The following is a 23,615-nucleotide window of genomic DNA, read 5'->3' as shown; positions in this document are numbered from 1 at the left end:
TTGTTACTAGATATCGATTTGATTGTAACTACCAGAAGTGGTATAAACATATAAATAATACAAAGCTAGCACGACGTGAAGGGTTGTCAGTACTGAGATTTGTAAACAAGTATGGCCAAAGAACACCTCATTATACAATTTCAAAAATTTTCAATAAGATATCTTAGAAGATTTTAGAAGAAAATGTTGACAAAACTTTTAAGAAAAAAATAAGTAAATGGCTAATATGTAACAAGGCTTTATATTGATTATTATTTTATGTTTACAGTCATCTATTTAGGTTTTTGTTAATACATTTTGTGTAAAAAATACGTATGCTTTTAGTTTTAAATAATGTTTATATTACCTTTTAAATTTATTTAATTTCTCTTAATTTTTTCTTTGTAAAAGAAAAATAAGAAACTTGCCGACAAGCCAGATTCGCGGTTTAGTGAATTTCATTATTTTGCTTTTCATATTTTTTGTTCATGTTAACCTTCTTAAATAAATATATACAATAGAAGGCGCCAAATTCAACAGTACGAAGGTTGTCTGAAGATACGATATTTACTCACTGAAAACGACATGCTTCCTATATAACTCTAGCAAAACTACTATTCTCCTTTACGAATGCGAATCGCGACATCTCACTAGGGCCCAAAACAGCAAAACCCTGAGTTTTGTGAATGTGAAGAGTCAGAAGAATCTTAGATGTGCAATCGCTTAATTTTGTGAGGAATAAACGAATAATAAAAAGGATTTAGAAAACTTCGGGGCCAACTGTTATCAAGTGGAAGCGATACGGTTTGCTAGGCCATATGCCGTGGATGCCTCTGGAGAGCCTCAATCACACTTACCTGGTTTACAAATCATCTGGTTCTCGACGACCCGGATGGCTGTTTCTGACTGTTTGCCGGCAGTTTATGTCAGAACTACGGGTCGCGATCCCGAGAATCTGGCAGATGATAGAGATGCCTGGAGGCTTTTAGTAGAATCTATAGGCTTCAACTAGGGAGATGATGATTCTATAAAATAATCTACATTGGCACTGCGTGGCGCTGTGTTTAAGAAATTAATTAATAATATTAACGAAGGGATGAAAGTTATGTTTTCCGCGTCCCAAAGCAATTTCGACATCTTCGGAATTTATCAAAGATAACAAAGTCAAGAAATTAAACTACCCAGAAGACAAGCTGTGGTATTGAAACTATTAAATTGAAATAGTTTGCGAGAATTTAAGGAGACAGTATAGGTAGTGGTTATTTGGGGAAAGAGGGAAGGGCCGAGGGGTGATTTCTACCTGATTTTACAACCTGGAATGTTATCTGTAAAAAAAATATTTTTCAGGGGAAAAAATAAGACGAAGGTTGACATAAATTAAATATTTTAAGTGTAAGCGATTTTCCGATGTACAGTAATTGAATACTTTAAAGAAAAATAAAATATTAGATATATTTTTCAAAAAGAGTTTCTATTTTTTTTAAAAGCTTCTTGCGTTGTTTGCTTTGCTAGATAAAGTTTAAACTATTTTTTTATTAAATACACCAAGCAATAAACCAGCCACGTATTGAAAAAAAAAAATATTTTACAAAATCACGGTTACGTTTTTTAGACTTTATATATTTAAATACAAAGATAAGAGAAAGGGTAAAGTAATTGGCTGCTTAAAGGTTCTATGTTTACTTCTTTAAATCATATTAAAATAAAAAGTAATAAACCCAAAGAGTTGCTCAATGCAAACATCAAAAATTTATTAAATTCATGTAAAAAGAACCAAGTCAAACTATAGCTTGAAAAAAAATTACGTTGCCACAGATAAAAGCATACATATGTTACAGTTATTGTTCACCATGCAGATTAAGCAATGCATGAAAATAAAAAAAATAACAGTTTTAATAAGTTAAAATAAGTATTAACTATTAACAAGATTTCTCTTATTAACACTTTAAGTACCAGCCGAATAAATATAAAATTTACCCTATGCCTATTTTTGTGAAATTTTATGCTTTGTGAAGGGTTTCTTAAAAGTGTCACAATTATGAAAAGACTGGACTAAATCAATTGAAACTTCTCGTATTTATTTGAAACAATTAAACAAGTCATTTTTGTATGATAGTTTTACCAATATTGGCCTTCAGAGAGAGCCACATTGCAATGTTCGTACATATACAGCGTCTTACTATTTTTTTTGTGCTTTGTACTCCGGAGCCGTGTTAACACGTGATTATAATAGCCACGCGTTGTGTTCCGGTCCCGTGTTTTTACGTAGTTTACCAGCAGCAAAACAGTACTAATAAAAGTCACTAGATGTCAATAAAATGCACCTTTTTAGACAGCTGGTAAACCACCTAAAAACACGGGACCGGGACACAAGGCGTAGTTATATAATCACGTGTTTACACGGCTCCGGGATACAAAGTGTTAATTTTCTCATAAAAGTCATAATTATATAAAAATGTTCAGAAATGCTAACCATGGTATGCAAGTACGAGTAAATAGTTATAAAAAAATCTAAATTTACTTGTTTTAAATGTCGCTAGCTTAATGCAACAGTGAGATATCTCTAAATAACATATTCTGAGATAATCGGATTTTGAGGTGTGCAAAGTGTCTTACTGAATTAAATGATTTAAAGTTGATTACGAATACTTTATTTTTGAACTAATACCAAAAAAATACTAAAAAAATATTGTACAAAACTCATATCGAACCAATCCTGACATATGCCTCCGAAACCTGGGTTATAATATAAAATAATGAGGGTTCCATTGCAGTTTTCGAAAGAAGAATTGTCAGAGTTGTCTATAGCCCCGTGATAGGAAACAAACATTGGCGTCGTCGCCGTCGGGTCGTGTGCATAGTGTCTAATTAAATCAGCCAATGGCAGTTCATTAGCCCTGTAAACGCCGATATTTTCATACTCCCATCTATTAAATGCCCTTCATCTCTATTGTATTTAATTAATATTAATAACTCTCAAGAGTGTTGAATCCAGTTCTTGTCTTGTCAAAAATTTGTACTTTTATCTCATTATAGTATATTTTTACTTATACAAAATCACTCTTCAAAATTTTCTTAATATGGGAAAGAACAAAAGCTTGTATCTATTACATCTTGAAAAGGTTGATAACATTATTATTTAGGTAAGGTATTAAATTCTTGTTTAATATAAGAAAACGACCCTTGTGACAATTTTTAAAACAAACGACCCTGTCACGGATACACGTTTCCCATTAAATTTGACGCCTCTCCTAACAATACCGCCACGTTGACGTGCCGGGCGTCGCAACGCCGACGCTTTGTTTAACGTCGGCCGGCGTCTCGTACTATTTGACTTTCGTCAAGTCAACTTGTATTCCCAGTGCTGATGTTAGTAACAGTTCCCACCGCTATCTTCTATTGGTCTACGAGGACTAATATTTCACACTGAGCTAAGTAAGAATTGGGAAAATGGATTCAGTATTTGAATCACGATGTAAGAAACTTTCCCAAACTGGGTTTTCTATTTCATTAAAAAATATTTTTTATACCAAAAATTTAAAAGGCCTAGATTTTTTTTCAGTTCTTGTGTTATTTTCACTATTTGCCGACGTTTCGGATAGCGTTGCGGTATCTTTATTCGGAGTTTATGTAATTTGTATGTGCTTTTGTATTGCAGCTTGATTAGCTGAATTTAATAACTGCCATACGGTCCGCTACAACTCGTAAATACATAAATTTACACTATATCTATAAACACAAATTACATACACGCTAAATGCTTGGCCATAGTTGCGATCGTTTTGCGGCGCGGTGCGGGTGTGCTAATCTCTAACACATGGTAATAAGTGTAGTGTGCATATCTTCAATACAAATTCTGTTCGTGAATTAAAACGAATTCTCACTCGTTATTTTTTAGAAAAATAATGGATTTATTTTAATATATATTATTAAATTTGACTTTGTTTCCGGGAAAACGTGATTTTTTATTTCTTTATTTAACATGTTAGACATAATTTTAAATTGTACACTGGTGAATTTATTGCCAAATGGCAACTTCTTCCAACCAACTGATGATGATGATTTCACTAAATAGAGGTATTATTTAGTAATTTAACTTTTTTTAAATTTTTGTTTTATTGCTCAAAAAACTTTTTTTTTTAAGTACTAATGTTGTATTAATTATTTTATTATTATTATCTAGTTACTCTCAACTTTACTGTGTTTTATTTATATTTAGTACATAAGATTTTCTCATGGTTATTGCTATCTTTATTTAGAAATGTTATGTTTCTTTCTAACTTTTCGTATTGTATGTTTACTAAATTGTTTAGTTTTAATTATTCTATTATTTTATACTATGAACTACATGATTATTGTGCACTGCTTTTTTTTCTGTAAATTATTATTTTTTTGTAAAAGGTTCTTTGAACCGTTGATAATAAATAGTGTATAAATAAATAGTGACCGCGCCGCACCGTAAAACGTTTGCCACTATGGCCATGCACTCAGGTGCCATCTAAATAGTAGGCAAACGAGATTGACTGACGGCACTATATATACATTTATTTTTATTAAAAACTGTATTTTTGTAGTGTTTAGATTGAACAAAAATATTATTTTCTTGTTATAATTAAATAGTACTTTTAAAGATTTTTTGTGAAAATACGTTGACGCAAATAAATTAAGTGATTTTTCTCAGGTTCAATCAATTCAATAAATTAAATTAAAGTACCTGCAAAAATCAATTTCAACTCTTAAAAGAATGTGATTTAAATTCCTTTACTTGTGGCGATGTAACATTGCGTTACCTCGAGCAACAAACAGAATATTTGGAAGTTCATACATATGAAAAAAAAAGAGACATACTGTTAAATAATTCCTTTTCCGTAATTTACAAACATTATAATACATCTTATGTCTATTGTAGAAAAATAAATTCAATATCATAAATACGTTGGTCATATAACTAGCGTGCTCTCCCGCTTTCTGTAAATAACCGACTGATTCAACGAATTTCTTTTCTGTATTTGTCTCTTTCACTCAAATGACAATAAATCTTTACTAACCGTAATAATACAATGTAATAAAGACAAAATAAAACACAGATTTACATGGTCCAATGGCGCACTTATTGTCACAGCCTGACGAAAAACAAATAAAACATACAATAATTGTATTAAAAAAATAAAAGATAAAAAAGTGTAAAAAAATAAGAAAACGCAAACAGTTAAAAGATTAAATGAGATTATGGAGTTAAATACTTTTTAATTAAATACATTTCAATTAATTCAATTTTATATAAAAAATATTCAATTATATTTAAGGAACATTTATTTATTAGAAACACTTTTAGCACTCCTGCAAATTTTTTAATACAATTTATTTCATATTTTTTTTTGGGAAGCTTATTATAAATTGTTAGTACCATGCATATTATGAGCCTTCTTTGTATAAATGATTTGTTTCCTCAATGGAATGTTCAATTTACTGTTATTCCCGGTGTTTGAAAGTGGCTTTTTTCCTGTGTAATAAAATATTCAGGTCTTGATTTAACAATAAGATCAAGTTCCATTATATCATTCCGTCAATTAACCGTCCAACCGTCATTGTTAGTAAATTTAATCTAATAAAAATTGGCCTAACACCAGCCACAGGACAGTGTCCCTGTTTTCCTTTTATAAATTTTATTTTCGTGCTATTTCTTAAACAGTAAAAAGATTTTTTGTGGTATTGGTCTCACATATTTTTTTTAGAATAAAATAAATATTAGCGTTCTTACAATTTACCCAAATATTTCAATTTTGATAGCCATTTGTAACGAGTTATAAATAACTCACTATTAGAAAATGGACATCAAGTAAGGGTTGAGTGGGGTTCGAATCTCGGACCTCTGATCTGTGAGTCCCCAACACTAGTCACGGGACCACAACCCGACTTTCATTCGTATAATTTTTCTTCTAATAGCCAGGATAAATATTTTTTGGTTTAAAATCCAACGTACTTATACAAATTTTACTTTTCGAATCCAGTGTAAAAACGTTGATTGTAAGATTGTAAAAAATACAACATCGCCATTTAAACAAATAAGAGAAATAAGAATATATTTCTGGTCGTGCGGCTACAACAGTAGATCGCACCAGAATGCTCGCACGAAGTTTTCCTGTAATTTGAATTATTTAATTCTAAAAACAAGTACGTTCAGAGAAATTACTCTTTAGGGGCCTCAAGAGTATTCAATGTCACGGATGAACATAATAAGTTCTCCCAAACGAAAGACATTTTCAGAAAGCGTGTACAAGTCTGAATTTTGTCTAAAGGAAGAGACCATTGCAGGAGGCTGCTGCGAGATATTGCATATATTTATATACTTTTAAGCGTGTTGTCTAGTTGCCCTTTGAAATATATATATTTATTTATTTATCTACATACATAAGTTTATTGTACATTATTTGAGACATAAGTCTCAACTCCATGGGACTAAAAGTCCTGTGTTGAGATGGGACTAGCAATCAGTTGATACAGACACATGGGTGAGCTCATCCAACCTCTTTCACAACACGGACTATCTCTTCGTTGTAGTAACGAGAGAACCCTTTTAATACCCTGTCATTGCTCTAATTTTCTTGCCTCCTCTTTCATAGTAGTAGCCGCTCGATTGTGGAATAATCTACCCACTAATGTTAGAGACGCCCCTTCTTTATTTACATTTAAGTCAATATTGAAATATCACTATCTAAATATTTAAATTGTTCCTTTATCCTTCTTCTTTCCTTCGCACCCCCTCTCCTCTCTTCATAGTATAGTGTTAATTTTTTTTATGTATATTTATTTTTGTTGATCTTTGCTTTTAATTTTTGTATAAAATTGTAAGATTCAATATGTCCATGTATTTATAATTTTCTCAAACTGAACAGTTTGAGTAAGTAGAAAGAAATTGCCTTGAGGCAATATGCCCGCCCTTTTATGTATATATATTGTATAAAAGCGTCAAATAAATAAATGAGTATATCACCACAAATATAGGATCAGAAACATAATAAATAATTTTTTTAAAAATACATGCATATAATATATGGCACATCAATATGCTAAACAGTAAATTCAAACATTCGGAAAATCATTAAGGAGTTTCCTACTCAAATCCCTCCCACCAAGGAAAATCCAGTCATAAACTACTTTTTTGAAAAAAGTTTTTGTCCTTGAGAGCTTAATACGCTCTTCCAAAATATTAAACACTCTCGGTGCGATAAATGAGAGATGCCTTTGAGAATAAGTCCTACAGGTTTTGGGTATGATTTAATTCACGCTCTAGGAAAACCGAGTACGGACATTTTGCTGAGACCTCTCCTTATTGTTCGGTCAGAAGTGTGTAAGTGCTTCTTTTAGGTACAGTTGTCTCATATCCAGCACCTTCATGTATTAGAACAAATATTCTGACGGGTATGATAGAGGGCACCGGAATATCTCAATGTGGAATACTTCATAAATTTTGGGATACGATATTATTTTATTTTTTGTAATAGGTATGTATTTGTATGAATAAAAAAATAAAAAAATAATAAAATAAATATCTTTTATCCTATGAAGACTCATGTAACACCACACAAGAGTTGAATGATGAAAGCAAATTTTAATGAAAGTTTACGTTTTACGCAATGTTATTTTGTAATTTAAGATTTTCGTTTTACCAACTTTTTAGTACGCTTTCTTTAGACAAACACAACCAAACTCTTTAGGGTTTTTATGTATTTTTTTCACGATGTAATCTCTCAAAATATTTGTTGTATTTTACAGAGATAAAAATATGAAATACATGTTTTTAAAGACTAATTTAAAATCTTAAACTTTGTACTAGGTATTTCAGACGATATTCAAATGACCTTACATAAAAACGTAGAAAAAAGAAATAAGATTTATCACTGAATAGAATCACTCTATTCGCACATAAAGAGAAATCTAATTAATCGAACCTCTATTATTTGTTTGAAATTTGTTTTTGAAAGAAGTCCATCCAAATTAATTGATTCCAGCATTGTTCAATTTCGTTTATAAATACCAATTAAATTACTTTGATTTAAATTTACGCACTGATCAAGTAAGAACAGCGATGATAGTATTTAATTAATAAACTTAAATCTTGAGTCAAAAATATTTCTGATTTTGTTTATATACTGATTACAGCGTATCCTGAAAAATTATAAGTTAAGGGTAAAGATGTAAGTCAGGGGTCTTTGAAATATTGCATCTAAAAAAAAATTTGGCAAATATTACACGTCCATTATAATGATTTTTATTCTTTAGCCCCGCATTATTAAATCAATATGATAGTACAAATACTATAAGGGGTGTAAATATGTTGATTGGTAACATCAACACATATCAACAGTATCTGCGTACCCACATTTAAATTTTGTGTATATATATATTAATATATATTTATAATTCTTCTGTTTGTGTGATATCACAAAACTCCTCCTAAACGGCTTAACCAATTTACGTGTGATTTTTAGCATAATAATGAGATTTGCGCTGCGCATACTTCTAGATCTTAGAATCTTCAACCTAACCCGTAAAAAATAAGTTAGGAGGATAAATGTTTTATTTGTCGACCTACCAGGGTTGCATTTGACGAGCATGCATAGACTAAAATTGGGAAGATGTTATTTTTTTTTAAAGTTTCTATTTGAATATTTACGAACAACATTTGTTTTTGATGGATCTCACTCAGATTCTTTAATTAAATTTATTATAATATTTACTCATTTTTTCTTTTTACTGGATATTTGTAATACTAAAATAATAAGTTAAGTTCATAGATTGTAAAATTTGTTTAAATTTTTATTGTTTAAATGTATACTATGTATTGTTACAAGAAATGTACTATTTTTTTATGTACCGTCCCAAATGAGTTTTCTCGTACCTCTCCTGGGAATATAATATCATGATATTCATGTCTTATATGTTTTATTAATAAATAAAAAAATTTAAAAAATATATAAACTAACATTTTATAAATTCTTAAAAATCGCGATCGTAAATAAAGTGCACCCATGTTAGAAGAGCAGCGTTTGACATTTGCAAAAACGATTCTATAAAAAAAATATTTAGAAAAATGTTTTGGAATTCAACCATAAAAAAGTACCTAGGTACCTACTTTAATTAAATATTTGTATATTAGTAACTCATCACACGTCCAGAAGAATTATATAAATACCTGGTGATATTGCTATTTTTTTTATTTTGCTTTGGGCAACAGAAAATCTCACAGTAAAACAAAAATATTAAAATGTCAAACTTAATGTCAAAAGTCACTTAGTACGTCATACTTTATCGAAATTTTGTATAAAAAAAACCTTTGGTGAACCAGTTTATAGCAGGAAAGCCAACGTTTATATAGGACGTCTGTCAGGTCCGCTAGTTTTCTATACAATTGAACATATTATATATCTACCCTTGAGGATTATAACTTCCTACAATTTGTTAATTTGCTCCGATGCCAAAGATTGTCATTTTCTTGTTTTTTTTTTCCACGGATAAAGTATTGTTTAGTTAGTGTCCCTGATTGATAAATCATGTTTGTCCTCGGTTTTTTTAAAAAACTTTTTTACCTAGAATGTATTGGGTGTTTTATTTTTTTCCAAATGAAGAGAACAAAAGGATACAATAAAAAACAATGTCAAGAACGTATTTTCTTTAATTTTTTAACAATATTGTGTTCTTCTTCTCCTGTATTCTCTCAATTAAACACGAATAGAAGGTGTCAAAAATGCTCACTTTCATCTACTTGACATTCCATTTTGAAGGTTTGCCAATACATTCTAGCTGACCTCGTTTTATGTATATATTATTTAATACTGTTATTTGTCATGTTTTTCCGTGTGGTTACGCTACATTTACTCTATGTACATATATACATAGCACATTTACTAGGATAAGGCGTTTAAATTTATTTACTACCTACTGGGCCCTGGTTTAGGTGTTGCAATGCCTACCGTGGGTACCCATATTGTCACGGCCTCAAAATAATAACTGAATGATTCGTGTGCGCATGTGTTTTTGATATTCTCACCGCAATCGCGAATAAGTTATTTTTGCGATCAATAACTCATTTAATTCACTGTGTCGTGTAATCGTCAAATGCCCCTTCTTCCTGATCACAAGATTTGATCTGATCTTGACTGCCGCAACAGAAATTCCAGAAAATAAAGGTGCCAGAACCCAGTACAATGTGGGTTATTGCATTCATTGCATTTTGGGTTCAGTGGCAAAGTAAATAAAGATAACGCTTCCCGCGAACCAGACCATTTCGAGCGTTAATCTTTTAATAAGCCAGTGGCGCGATCACAGTGTATACAAGTTCGTTTATAATTAATTAGTTTAAAAAAAAAATATTTGAACGTTTCTAATGAGGCAGCTCGACGTTTTTTTCGACTCGATGGAGTTTTTTTACACAGATTAAATAAACTACAGGATGTTGCCTTTTTATCAAAAAGGATGTTTGTATGTATCACCGAGTTTAACTGTCAGTCCATGTTAAGTCCTAAATATTTTACATGTTCTGGCAAGCTAATTCTACATTGGGCTTTCCTAGAGTTAATATCTTCCACCATCAGTCTAATTTGCAATAAATTACAGTTTAAATCGTGGTTTTCACTTCAAACGCACCATTAACTATAGGGCCCCAATATAACATATATACATACATATATACACCATAAAAGTGTGGTTATTTAATCTGATGCTAAAAAAATCTTGTCGGAAACTACATATTCGTTATTATTTAAATGCCATTAATCTTAAGTAGAATACGGAAATATCACGTACTACGAATGATGATAAAAATATAACAAATGGGCTAAGAATAATAAATTGTATTTTTAAAATCAATAAGGATATTGTGAAGAAACGTTTTTATACATAAATGTAAAAAAGAAATTTAGAAAAATACGTTCGTAGAAAAACGCGACGTGTTTGGCCTTGGTTGTTGTGACGTCAAGATTCGTTATATTGTTCTACACAAATTTCAATGGCAAGAACAAAAAAACATGAATTGTGACGTATTAGGGGCGTGGCCAATGTAATCACCGTTTTTGCGGGTATTCAAAATTACAAATTTAAAAGTATTTTTTATTTTATTAATAATAAGCAAGATTTTTTTTTTACTGGACAGTATTTCATAGACCGATTTATTTCTTATAAAAATGTACAAGAAAAGGTCACATGTCCTCATTACCTATTCAACAATGTTTGAGTTTGTCCAAATGCTTGTAGACTGGCTGGATTTCCTCCCTAGGGAGTTATTCGTATTTATTGCAACAGTGCAACCTTCTCAAAAATGTTTTCCTTCTTTGTTGCAATAAATTTGAATCCTATTACCTATGTTTTTCTGTTAGTTGTTTATGTGTATGATACTCGTAATGATTTTGTTCCCAAACATTAACTTAACAGAAATAGCACTTAAGCCAAAAGAGATAAACATTTTAGTTTTCTACTTACCATGTATATGAAGGTCGGTATCTCCACTACACGAAACATATGAAACTTTTCTTTCGTCAAGTTTTTTAATTGCTTTTGCCATCTCTTCGCCCGGAGAGTACCTGTTAAATAAATAAGAAATAAACAAATATCCTTTGAAACGTAAGATAAACAGTTTTCATGAAAATATAAAGTATCGAACTGCAAACTTCTGAGTTTTGAGAGTAAAGCTAGGGTTTCCTACGACTGCGGTAATAACATTTAGTGCTGGCTAGCGATGGGTTCTCCTGGAGCCAACTGGTGATGTCTACATACATCACTTAGGAGCGGATGTGAAAAAGAAGAAGAAGATAAGATGTAATAGTGAATGCGAAAGGTATTTTATGTGTGCTTGAAGTGACTATTGACCTATTTCGGCGTGAAATAATGAGAAAATATGAGTTCAATAGGACTGTAACAAGAACATATAAATATTTTTATTACAGTCACATTATATCACACAAACCTTCACCCGGTTTTTAAATATTATTAAGAAATTTTATCATCTTTGTTTAAACTAATATTTTTTTAACTTTTGTCGATTACTTTAAGATCAATTGACCTGCCGAAATACACAATTTTTCAGGGCCTTTTCGCGGGGAAAAAATAATGACGCACTTATAAAAATATCGTAATGATTTTTTTGAAACGAAAACGAAAAAGGTTATTTTTTAAATTGAGCTTTAAAGCGTATTTGTCCAACGAAGCGATACGCATTGGACGTAGAATAAGAAAGCGACTGGGTAGGGGAAGGGAAGGGGTTTGTAGGAGGGATACTAGTCCAAGAGATTAAGGATTGGTATCATTTTTAAATGGCAATCATTATATTTTTTCTTAGGAAAAAATTGTTTTAGAAAAAAAAAAGGTTTTAGATTTTTCTTAAAATTGACTGCAAAAATATTTCCTCTGAAGTTTTGCGGCCTGGGCCAAAAATACCGTGCATAATAAATATATTTATGTTCTTTGAAAACGTTAAAATCGTTTAAATATATATTTAAGGTTTATGAAAATATTAATATTTCATTATTACATTATTAATACATTGGCCGAATTTGAATGGTTATTGATACCGTATTGTCATGTCCGCTCCTTGGTTGGAGCATATAGTATTCACAAACAGCTTGTTTACTTAACGGTCGGGCTTGAGCATATAAATTTTCACGTATGGGTCGTTCCTGATTGTTTCACTATTAGCTGCGCCTTTAAATAAATAAAAACACGATGAAAATGTTTTTTTTTAATCGAATGCTTTCTGTTTTAGCTTAAGTCTAGGTATTACGTTGGTTATTTGGATTTAGGAGTGGAAGAGGTGTAATTTTGGAATATTACGGATAATTTATTTTCAATTTACTACGCACAAATTGATATTGTAAATACTGGAATATTTTACCTCTCGACATTTACTTGAGTTGCGTTCCAGGCCGTTAGGTTGCTCGCAATATACGCTGGAATACATACAACAGCGCTGGGTAATCGGTTTTGAAGTACTCTCAAACTTGAATTTGATTGCTTCTTTTCAAATAACTGCGTTAAATCAAATCGAATAACTCCGGCATCTGAAACAATGGAAAAATACTTTCAGTTTATCGAGATAATCAATAATACAATATTAATAACGGTTAAAAAATTTTCATTCTTTTTTTACTGATAACATTTCATTGATTCCAAACTTTCAAAATTTTCTTTCTTTTAAAAAACATGCACCACCCTGGATTCAAACTAAAGATATGAACTCTTTTTTCTATGATTTATTTTGTTGCCCTTTAATAATGAGGAATATTTTTGTGTTTTTTAAAAATATTTTTTATTTCCTTTTTTAATTACTATAAATAGCATAAAAAAATACCATTTTATCTTTTACAGAATATTTTAATTTTTTTCTTTCTTATGTTTTACAAAAATATTATAACTGTCCATTATTTACTATGGGAGCAAAAATTCATTAACATTTTCTTGTATACCCACGAACAGGCCATGCCTTTGTGGGATTTTTTGTTTACTATTTTTCTATTAATATGTTTTTCATTGACATGTAATTATGCTTTATTTTTTTACTACTCTGTATCATTATTATGTTTATTGTAAAAAAAATAAAAATAAAAATAATAATAGGGAGAAAAATGTAACATGTGTTTTACTGAAAATGGGAATTGTTTATATATAAATAAAGGTTATTAAAACCAATGAGCACTTGAGCAACGTGTAAGCTTCTTATAGCATGTGTCCTATTAGCACGTAGGTTTTATAGTTTTTGTGCAACTACTATGGTGATAGTGCATAGTTTAATGCCTTGGTAAAAAGTACTTGGTTAGCACCATGCGAAGGAACTGATAAAAGGGTACTCGCAAAGTGTTGCTTTTGACCTAATAAAGCTCAGCCTCATCAAGTGAGGATTATCACTAGAGCTCGCCCAGGGCACTGCAGATTGAACAAACACCTTGCTAAAATTGACCTTTCCGAAACTTCTAGATAAAGGTTCTGCAGTGCAGATGAGAAAACACCTATACACACAAATTAATATAGATATTATTAAAAGTTTTCATGCATAACTTTAAAATTTATTTTTTTAATAATACGTCTCTACAAAAACGCAACATTGACGGCCTTGACAATTGTGACGTCAAGATTCGTGACGACGTTCTATTTCAATAAAAGCGCTCACAAACAAAGGTGAAAATTTAACCGAATCGTGTCGTATTAAGGGCGTGGTCAATGCAATAAATCCTTTTCACTTTTGAATTATTTATAAAAAAAATATTTTTATGCTCCTTGTAAGTACGAAAATCATGTTTTTACTCTACAGTATTTCAGGGACCCTTATTAATTTGTTGTTTTAAATAAAAAACATGATATTTCAATATTACATTATTATGAAATACGTTGATCGACATGTTTACAAGATAAAGTGAACAATCAACTCTGTTTTTACCTATATTTAGATTATTTTTATAATTTTTTTTAGGGTTTTTTGGTTCATAATATAGTCTACAAAATGTTTAAAATATATTAAAATTTATTTCAACAGAGAGGGAAAACATTGTTGAGAATAGAATATGGAAGTCTAGGCATTTACAGGGCTTATGACCTGTTATTAGCTGGTTCAAGTGGCCACTTTAAACACTGTGTAACATTTACTATTTTGCCACATTTCCACATTTATTCAACTCTTCCATTTGTTAACTTTTATGAAGTAAAGGAGCTGAAACCTTTATTATGTGGGTGAGATTCATCCGGCTAAATGCCTAGACTTTCATATTCCCTTCTCAACAATGTTTTCCCTCTCTGTTGAAATAAATTTAAACTAAATTGAAATAAAGTTATAAAATAACTCCCTAGGGAGGAAATCCAGCAGGTCAGCAAGCATTTGAACCTACTCAAACATTGATGTTTAAAATGTCTTCGGATTTTTTTTTTCTCCTGGTACTTTTAATTGATATTATACATTTTTTTTACTTAGGTAGCATAAATTTAAAAAAAGTGGGGGAAAAAACAGTTCTGTCAAATCGAATGACTTGCAAATGATAAAAACAACACTTCATTAATAACAAACTACGCAAATTCATGGGCTCGGCGTAAAAATAAATCCCTGGCATTACAAGGGCCGGATGATCTAGTGACTTCGGGGAAGATAAATCATCAGAACAGCGTCCTCCATCATCCGAAGACGGCGGTTATCTAATCTCCAGTAAGCAGACAATGCTCCTAACTCACCTGGGACGAGTCCCAAACTCCCACGTGTGATTTATTAAAACGAAAAAGATTGATTCGGTCCGCAAAATGGATGACGTGTTTACCATAGATACAAACCTGACTGATAACGTTTCGAAAGGTAAACTTAATTCCATGGATGAAATAAACCCTTTTTGTCAATAATGAACAAACAAATAAAATACATTTTGTTAATTTTGTAAAAAAAATATTTGTGATACCATCAGATGTACAGATTACAATACTTATGCATAGAAAATACGTAGTAAAGTCTGCCATCCAATTAGATACATTCACTTAAATTTAACTATTTAAAGCAACGCGCAACGATTCAAACAGTACAAAAATGCTGACAAACTAAGAAGGTAAAAGACTCTAGGTAAAAGTGTTATATAGACTAAATGAAGGCAAGCGGGAGCGCAAAATTGTATTTTACTTACAAAAATAATGATGATGAGTAAATATAAAAGCAAGAAATTAAATGAAATGTTTATTAAATGATATTTTGAATTGAATTTGTTAATTATTTTCTTTGCCTACTACTTTTATACGGATTATCGCGAAACCGTCCAATTTTGCCCTTAATGGATATTTTGCCCACTGATTCTAATCTATGTTCAATCTTTTATAAAATATTTTTTCATTTGATTTTTGTAAATTTGATCCATTAAGGAAAAAAGTAGTTTTATGACACTAACTTCACTCAGAAGCTTTTGTCACTAAATTTACGCTGTGACTCGTCAAAACCTGTCAAAGTGCGTGCGCGTGTAATTTGTTGCGGGCCAATTACGAGTCGGTGTTTTTTAATTTCAACTAACAGTAAAAGAAGAAGTGTACAAATTGGAAAATTGTTTTCAGGCGTTGCATAGTAGGTGAATTGGTTTAGCCGGATGAATCTCACCCATATGATAAAGGTTTCAGCTTTTTTACTTCACAAAAGTCAACAGATTGAAGAATTGAGGAAATGTGGATGTTTAAACATAGGTAGAATGGTGAATGTTACACAGTGTGTAATGTGGCCCCTTAAACTGGCAAAAAATACGTCCTAAAAATGCCTAGAGTTACTTATTCTCTTCTCAAAAATGTTTTCCCTCTCTGTTGCAATAAATTTAGGGTGTTTTCACACAAAAATATCTCATAGTCCCTGGACTGGTACCGGACAGTTATCTTAGCTTTATGCGACAACAATTATTAAGTGTTGTGATTGGTGTACCATGCAGTGCTCTATGCACTGTTTTATTTACTAAAAACTGCAAGTACAAATAATAAGTACTTTGTCGGACTTATTGATAAAAGCAATATCTTCCAGCCATCTAAAAAACAGACAGATCAAAAGAAGAGATTGGTTCTAATTTTGTACCAAAAAACCATAAATTTATTTCAAAATATACATGGACATGAAAAAATGAAATTAAAAAAAAACCTAATTTACTAAAAATAACAGCTGTTTTTTTATTGGGAGATAAGGCTGACACATATTAGCATAAATATGTATATTTTTTAAGTTAATTATGTTATACGTATTTAAATGCTGAGGAATGTGGGATCAGATAATGAGTTTGGAAGGAGAGTGAAAGAGAAACCAAGAAAAGAAAAAGGGATACCAAAATATATTTGAGAAAAAAAAAGCAGTAAAAACTCTAGGTGTTCATGATTCTGGGGATATGAAATAATGTTTCAAGCGTTTCTTAAGGGCGGTGCGGAAAGGTAATTTTGATGATGATTATTGCACGTACATACACAAATAGAATGCTGCTTAAAATGTACCTACATGCGAGTATCTGATTCTTTTAAACTGAAATTTCCGAGGCAGCATTAGTACAGTACGGTAGATACATAACAGGAGTACGCTAAAGAAGACACCAGTACCAAACATAGGTATAGTAAGGTACAAACACGTACGTATTTGCTGAGCGTACATATCTGCCCGTTTATCTACAATATCCGGCACACAATGGTTTCATAAGTTAGCAAGCCACAGCAACAATAATTCCGAGCACAAATGGGTGGTCTGTGCCCACTACCAGTACACGTCACAGTTTACTTCAGGGGTGTGCAACTTTTTGGTCAAGAGACAAGTACGACGTATCATAACAAATAACTTTTTTTACGGCTTTTCCCGACTGACTTCTAACTAGGAATGCTGGGCTACCAATCATTGTTGGGGAGAAGGGATATTCATTTGGGTGTTCACTTTTTTTAACTCATTGGTGGTCGCATACATAATTCCGATATTCTGAATGAATTCGGTCTATTTGTCCCTGATAATTTTATTTATTCATATTTTTTGTCTTACAAACATTAATTAATAATGAAAATAATGTGACCTCACTGGGGTTACCGGTGCCTAGGACACTTAACAATATACTTTTTTTTTTAAATATTTTTTCATTTGAGAATAACAATAAACAAAGAAGACTAACTTAATAAAGAGAAACAATTAACAAAATGTTCAGTTAAAATTAATTTATGTACATTTATATTACAAAACGCATAATGAAAGAACAAAAACCTAACATAAGCTTTACACTTGTGGAGCAGTTGATTCTATATTTATTATCTTCGACAAAAGCAACACAGGTTGTTCTACCTACCACGATGCAGAACCAACCTGCCAATGGTTATGCCGGTAGGTAGAGCAATCATGTTATTCAATCGTATCGCCTCGGATGTCAATATATTTAATGACAGTGGGATTTCTCTTAGGAGGGCAATTTCCCAATTGTAATATGTATGTCAATTTTACATGACTTTTTTCTTTTCTCTTTTTCATTTATTAAATATGATATGTTTATTTTGTAATGTGTTGAGAATTGATTGGATACTGTGTAATTTTCTCAATGTAACTAAAAAATAAATAAAGGAAAATGAAAAATGAAATAGATAAAATTTCAAATAATCAATTTTGCTACAGATTAAAATTTCGTTTTTAAAAAAGAATATGAAAGTCGGGCATGGCTTTTGATCTGTCATTTGCTGGTTTAACGGATCTTTAAACACACCTCGCAAAAAAGTACTTGCGTTTTTATAATTTACAAATATATTTTAACTTTGAGGTCCATTTTCAACGAGTTTTAAATAACTACCTATTAGAAAATTAACATCAAGTTGGGCGAGAGTAGGGTTTGAACCGTAGACCTCTGATCCGTGAGTACACGATACTAACTACGGGACCACACCCCGATTCTTCGGGTCAAAAAGCTCACGGTCCGTTTTGGCCCGCGGGCCTTAATTTGAAGACCCCCGATTTACTCTTACTTGTACAAGTATGAACAGCGAAACCAAGAACTGCTTTTAATCTTTTTGCTATTACGGTACGCTACAGGGTTGCTACAAAATAAGTGTGCAGTAATTATCACTTCCGCAGTAGTGTGTCATTAGCGTACGGAACATTAAACGGTATGCATAATGTTTTACGTTTGACTCCCAAATTTTTTTTGCTAGAAATAAAAATACACATGCATTTTGAGTGATAATTTTACAACAACAACAAGCAATTATACTGATTTTGATTAAATAAAACTTTAAACTAAAATATTTTTTGATAAATAGAAAATAGTGATGGTTATATTTTTAAACGACCTGGTTTAACGAAACTGATACGCATCAAAGCACCAAATAGATGTAAAAAATTGCAGTCTACCATTGTTTCTCTTATTTTACAATTGTCGGACTACACCGCCTTGGACGCGAGTATGGAGAAATTGATGTGTTTTGTTTTTTATTATCAGCATTTAGACTAAAAAGATTTTGGCGGAAAAATAAAAACAACTTACATTATTTGGATGCTATAAAAATCATTTTAATTTTTTACATATTATTTACTAACACTAAAAAATACCTACAGTAAACTTTATATTTTGGCCTAAATGTGTTATAATTTTTCAAAAAAAATTAATTATATATATAACTACTTTTATGTAGTAATTATATATTTATTTACATACATACATACACATAACTATAAGGCATAAAGTAATTCAAAACATTTAAATAAAACTGTTTATATATGCATATTTATTTGATCTACCTATTGTCTTGTCATGTCATAAAAAAAAAATTATAATAACAATTTGGGTACAAAATAAAACAGTTTCAATCGATTAAAATTATTGATTGAATTATAAAACAAAAATTTTTACATCACCATTAACCACGAAGTATCGAGTTGCATGTTATCAATAAAATTCAATAAATTATCTGAACATGCTAAAAATTTGTAATAAATAAATTTACATAATTGCACAACAAGTAACCGTTCTTTTGCATATGGTATAAAGAGTTTTAGTAATTTAAAACATATTAGATTATTTATGGTTCCGTGATATACGATCAACAGACTAAGCTCCCAAATAACGCTCCCTTGCATGGAAATTATAACACAATTAACACCAGAGATATTATATTGCAATCACAATAAATTTGAAATACCCCTGTTTTTTAGCCTTCCGTTACCAGTTCTCTCCTACGTTCAGAATATACCCCTGTGTGTGAAATTCGTACCTACACAAAAATGGCCGGAGGAAAATAAAAGATCAAAGAGATTTGTTGTTAGTCCGCTAAGGGGTGGCTATACCGGACCTGGGGGGAGGTTGGGTTAGGTTGGGTTAGGTTGTGTATGCACCGGAAACCCATTTATTGATCGCAATAAATAATTGCTTCTGTTTTTCTGAGAAAATACACACCAATTGAGCAATAATAAAATTTAAAGGAAAAAAATGTAACCAAAACGTACTCGGTTCAACAATAAACAAAGTAAGTTGTTGGCCCGGGTAGATTAAGAGACCGCGGAGGTCAAATTTTCACTTATAATCAATAAAGTAATACTTATTAGTCGACTGCGGTACGGTACAAATCCCAAGTAGTTCATTATGAATAATATTAAAAAAACAATAACGCTTATGTTTTACTACATCATTATTATTCCCTTTTCTAAACTCAGTGGTGCATAGGGCACTGCATAGCAGTGGCGAGCCGTGATTTATTTTATAGGTAATCTATTAAAAATGTTCATTAATTTGTACTACATATAAGTACTTACATAACATGTAAGTAATGTAATTATAAATGACTATTTTTTTGTAATTCTGTGAAAATCAACTCAAATAACAATTATTATTAACCACGCGATAAACGTAGTTTTATTCTACACTATTTTAATACAATACTTGCACAAAAGTTTATTAACAAATCCCACAATGACATTCCGCAGATATTTCCATTATGATCTGTCATTGACAGTACTGTCAAGACATGAGCACTGGCCGATTTCTTTAAAAATGAATAATGCCTAAAACGGCCACTGCGAACGCCACCTGTCCTATGTGATACATAATATATCAACGGTATCCCATCAAAGAAAAATAGTCCTTCGGAAATAATGTTCGAAATATTAGTTTCCAAATAGAGAATCTTCTAAAAATATTTGTAATCTGCAAGTTTGTTTAAGTACTAAAAAAGCCAACTTGGGTTAAAGACGAAAAATACGTGTACTTTTTTGTATGGAAGAATAAGCTGAGGTAATCGGCTAGTTTCATCGTTCAGTAAGAATGGGCTAGGCGCGCTTCATTGATATTTTTTGTAGAAAGATATCAACGGTGATTTATAATAAATTACAATTACTTTTTTTTCCCCGTAAACATGGTTGCTATAAATTATTATTATTAAAAGTCAATTATAATGGTAAGCTGTGCATAATCGCTTACTTTGACGATTCGCCTCTGCTGCATAGATACACCATATGTAATAAAATAAAATATAAAAGTTGAAAGAAAACATCTTGTAGAACAGAAAATTAAAAAAAAAAACTTTACAGAACAGCGAATTTATCTAAAAAAACCTTAATTAACTTAGGATTTTATGAAACATTTTAATTTTGGGGGCCTTTTTTTAGCGAGTTGTAAATAACTCACCATCAGAAAATGTGAATCAATGTGTGGTAGAACGGAGTGCGAACCTCAGATCTTTGATTCGTGAGTCTACAACACTATACACGGGACCACGAGTGGATTAAAAATGATAGTTTTTAATAATATTTAATTGTTATCAGTCAATAAATTAATTAGCAAATGTAGAAAAGCCGCTCCATTTCCCAGCAATACTCGAGCTAATAACACAAAATCTACTGGTAAAATGTAAACCTTTTACTTTATAGTCAAAGGCAGTTATTATTAATTGATTTATTTATTTATTTAAAAAAAACAAACAGTCAACAATATTATAGTAACATTAAAAAAATACAGTTTAAAGACAGACCAGCAAAGTTTATAAATAAGAATCATACATATTATTAAATTGTGTTACAACAAAAGGGTGTGTTTATGTGTATTTCTATGAGAGTAAGTGTAGATGTGTGTTTATGTGTATTAATGTAGGAGTAAGTGTTCAGGTGTGTGTCTGTGTGGGCATCATTAAATAGTAAGCTGGATCGTATCGCAGCCAGAAATAAGGAGTCTTAGCTGCAAGACGTTTGTATACCTGATTTCTGTGGATCAATTTTATCAATTATTTAATAACTCAGTACTTAAAACTTGTCAATTATTTTCCAACCGTAACAACTATTAAAAAAAAAACAAGGAGTTGATGGAGAAAGTCTGGAGAAGAGTAACTAAAATGGTAGTTTAAATATAAGTTTAATCATATGAGGACCGCTTAGGGGATCTTGGGTTAAGTTCACTGGAAGAGCGGAAGCAGCGTAGTGACTTGATTGAAACGTTCAAAATCTTAACTGAGCAATATTATGCACCCAAGTTGAAATCAATGTTCACTATGAATGGAAACCGCCATCTCAAAGGTCATTCATTAAAACTCAACACAACCTCCTTTTCATCCAACCCCAGGAAGAACTTACTGACAAACCAAGTTGTGGAGAAATGGAATGGCCTTCCTGAGAAAGTGATTGGTGCTAGTTCAGTAAATGTATTCAAAAACCACCTAGATGCACACATCAATTAATAATCTTCACAATGAACTAAAAACTATTAAAAATAATTTAACAATAAATAAATTTAAAGTAAATCTAAAGAAATTTTTTGAACACGTGTAAAAACTACATTACATTTTAATAAGTATGAATGTATTATTGTTTTATGTTTTTTCTTTATAAATCCTGTTTTTATTTTTTTCTCATGTACTCAAATTTAAAATTATATAAAAACTTACAATAAACAAAAAACAACTACAACAGTGTAAGTCACTCTCCAAGCACAAGAGTTAGTCTCTTTTTTGGAGAGTTACAGTGCTAACATTTATTAGATGTGTAAAAGTAGATATGTATAGACTCTTTTTTAAAAACATGTAACTTTTAGGAAATTTACTAATAAAAATTTAAAAAAAAAATAGTGTTAAATAACCATTTTCACATCAGTTAAGCTACTTGAAAAAAAATTACGATTGTAGACTTCATAGTTTGGCTGAACTTGGGATATCCAGTTAAAAATCGGATTTATTCTAATTAAAAAAAAAAACCGAATAACTTTTTAACGACTGAATATCGCGGATCATACATAGGGGTTAAATCGATAGGCATTGAGGTCCTCCATCGCTCTGCCACCAATGATCCATCCTCCCAGTTACAGGCTGTATAGTAGAGAAAAAAAAAAAAAAAGAATTTATTCCTTAAATCTTTTATATCAACTCATTAGTTAACCCGAAGAAATTTTTTTTGAAAATGATCCTTAAGATAAAAATAACTTTATTTAATTTACTTTCATATAACTTTGAATTCTCTATCCTTACCTCTGTTTTGTATAAATACATTGAACTCCTTAATAAAGATACCACTCTCGAAGATGTCACTGGATATTCCAAATTTGTGGGTTAAAGTATCACTCGTCTTTTATTTTTATAATTAATTAAAGTACTATTCCATTTTTCCGGTTTTTAACATGGACTCTGACATAAAAGCGACGTCAGTTAAGTGAAAAAGGACTTTTTCACACCCTGCAAATTATTTTTGTGATCAAAAATATCACTATAGTTTTTCAAAATTTCTGTTATTTTTTTTTATGTTTTGTAATTTGTATTTGTTTAAATGTTTTTATTATTATTTATGTTTAACGCATTTACTTTGCAGTCAAACAATTTAATTAATGTTAGTAAATATTGTTTTTTTCATCACTTACCGACTTTTTATGTGTACGGGTTTCGAGACGTACCTGCGTCTATAAACATATCGCTGAATATTATTAACTAAATTTTAGTGCACGTTCGGATATTGTAGTGTTTGCACCCCCTTAAACTCTGTATATAATTAATGTATTTTTTCGTAAATAATTTGTACAACAGTGATGGTAAAGGTGAATGTGTTTTAGTGTTTGCATATTGGTGTAGTGAGTGTATTGACGAAGAGACGGGTACGTCTCGAAACCGGTACACATAAAAAATCAGAAAATGGTTAAATATAAATATTAACAAACATGCATTTCTTATTT

General features: G+C 30.9%; 1 protein-coding gene across 1 annotated transcript in view; it reads right to left on the bottom strand.

Moving 5' to 3' along the window:
- Positions 1 to 11,457: 11,457 nt before the first annotated feature.
- Positions 11,458 to 23,615, bottom strand: part of LOC148273748 (uncharacterized) — a gene marked incomplete at its 3' end in the record, with an annotated part of 239,749 nt that continues 227,591 nt past the window's right edge. The window contains exons 5-6 of the mRNA XM_088238266.1: positions 12,866 to 13,031; positions 11,458 to 11,558 (exon numbers count right to left, since the gene is read on the bottom strand). Coding sequence (XP_088094392.1) covers positions 11,458 to 11,558; positions 12,866 to 13,031 — 267 coding nt within the window. The remainder of the gene's footprint in view (positions 11,559 to 12,865; positions 13,032 to 23,615) is intronic.

Source organism: Micrasema longulum, unplaced genomic scaffold (assembly GCF_059751315.1).
Source record: "Micrasema longulum isolate JH-2025_06_02 unplaced genomic scaffold, ASM5975131v1 h1tg001847l, whole genome shotgun sequence".
NCBI lineage: Eukaryota > Metazoa > Arthropoda > Insecta > Trichoptera > Brachycentridae > Micrasema > Micrasema longulum.
Note: the sequence above shows the minus strand (reverse complement) of the source record. Positions and strands in the feature narration are given on the sequence as shown.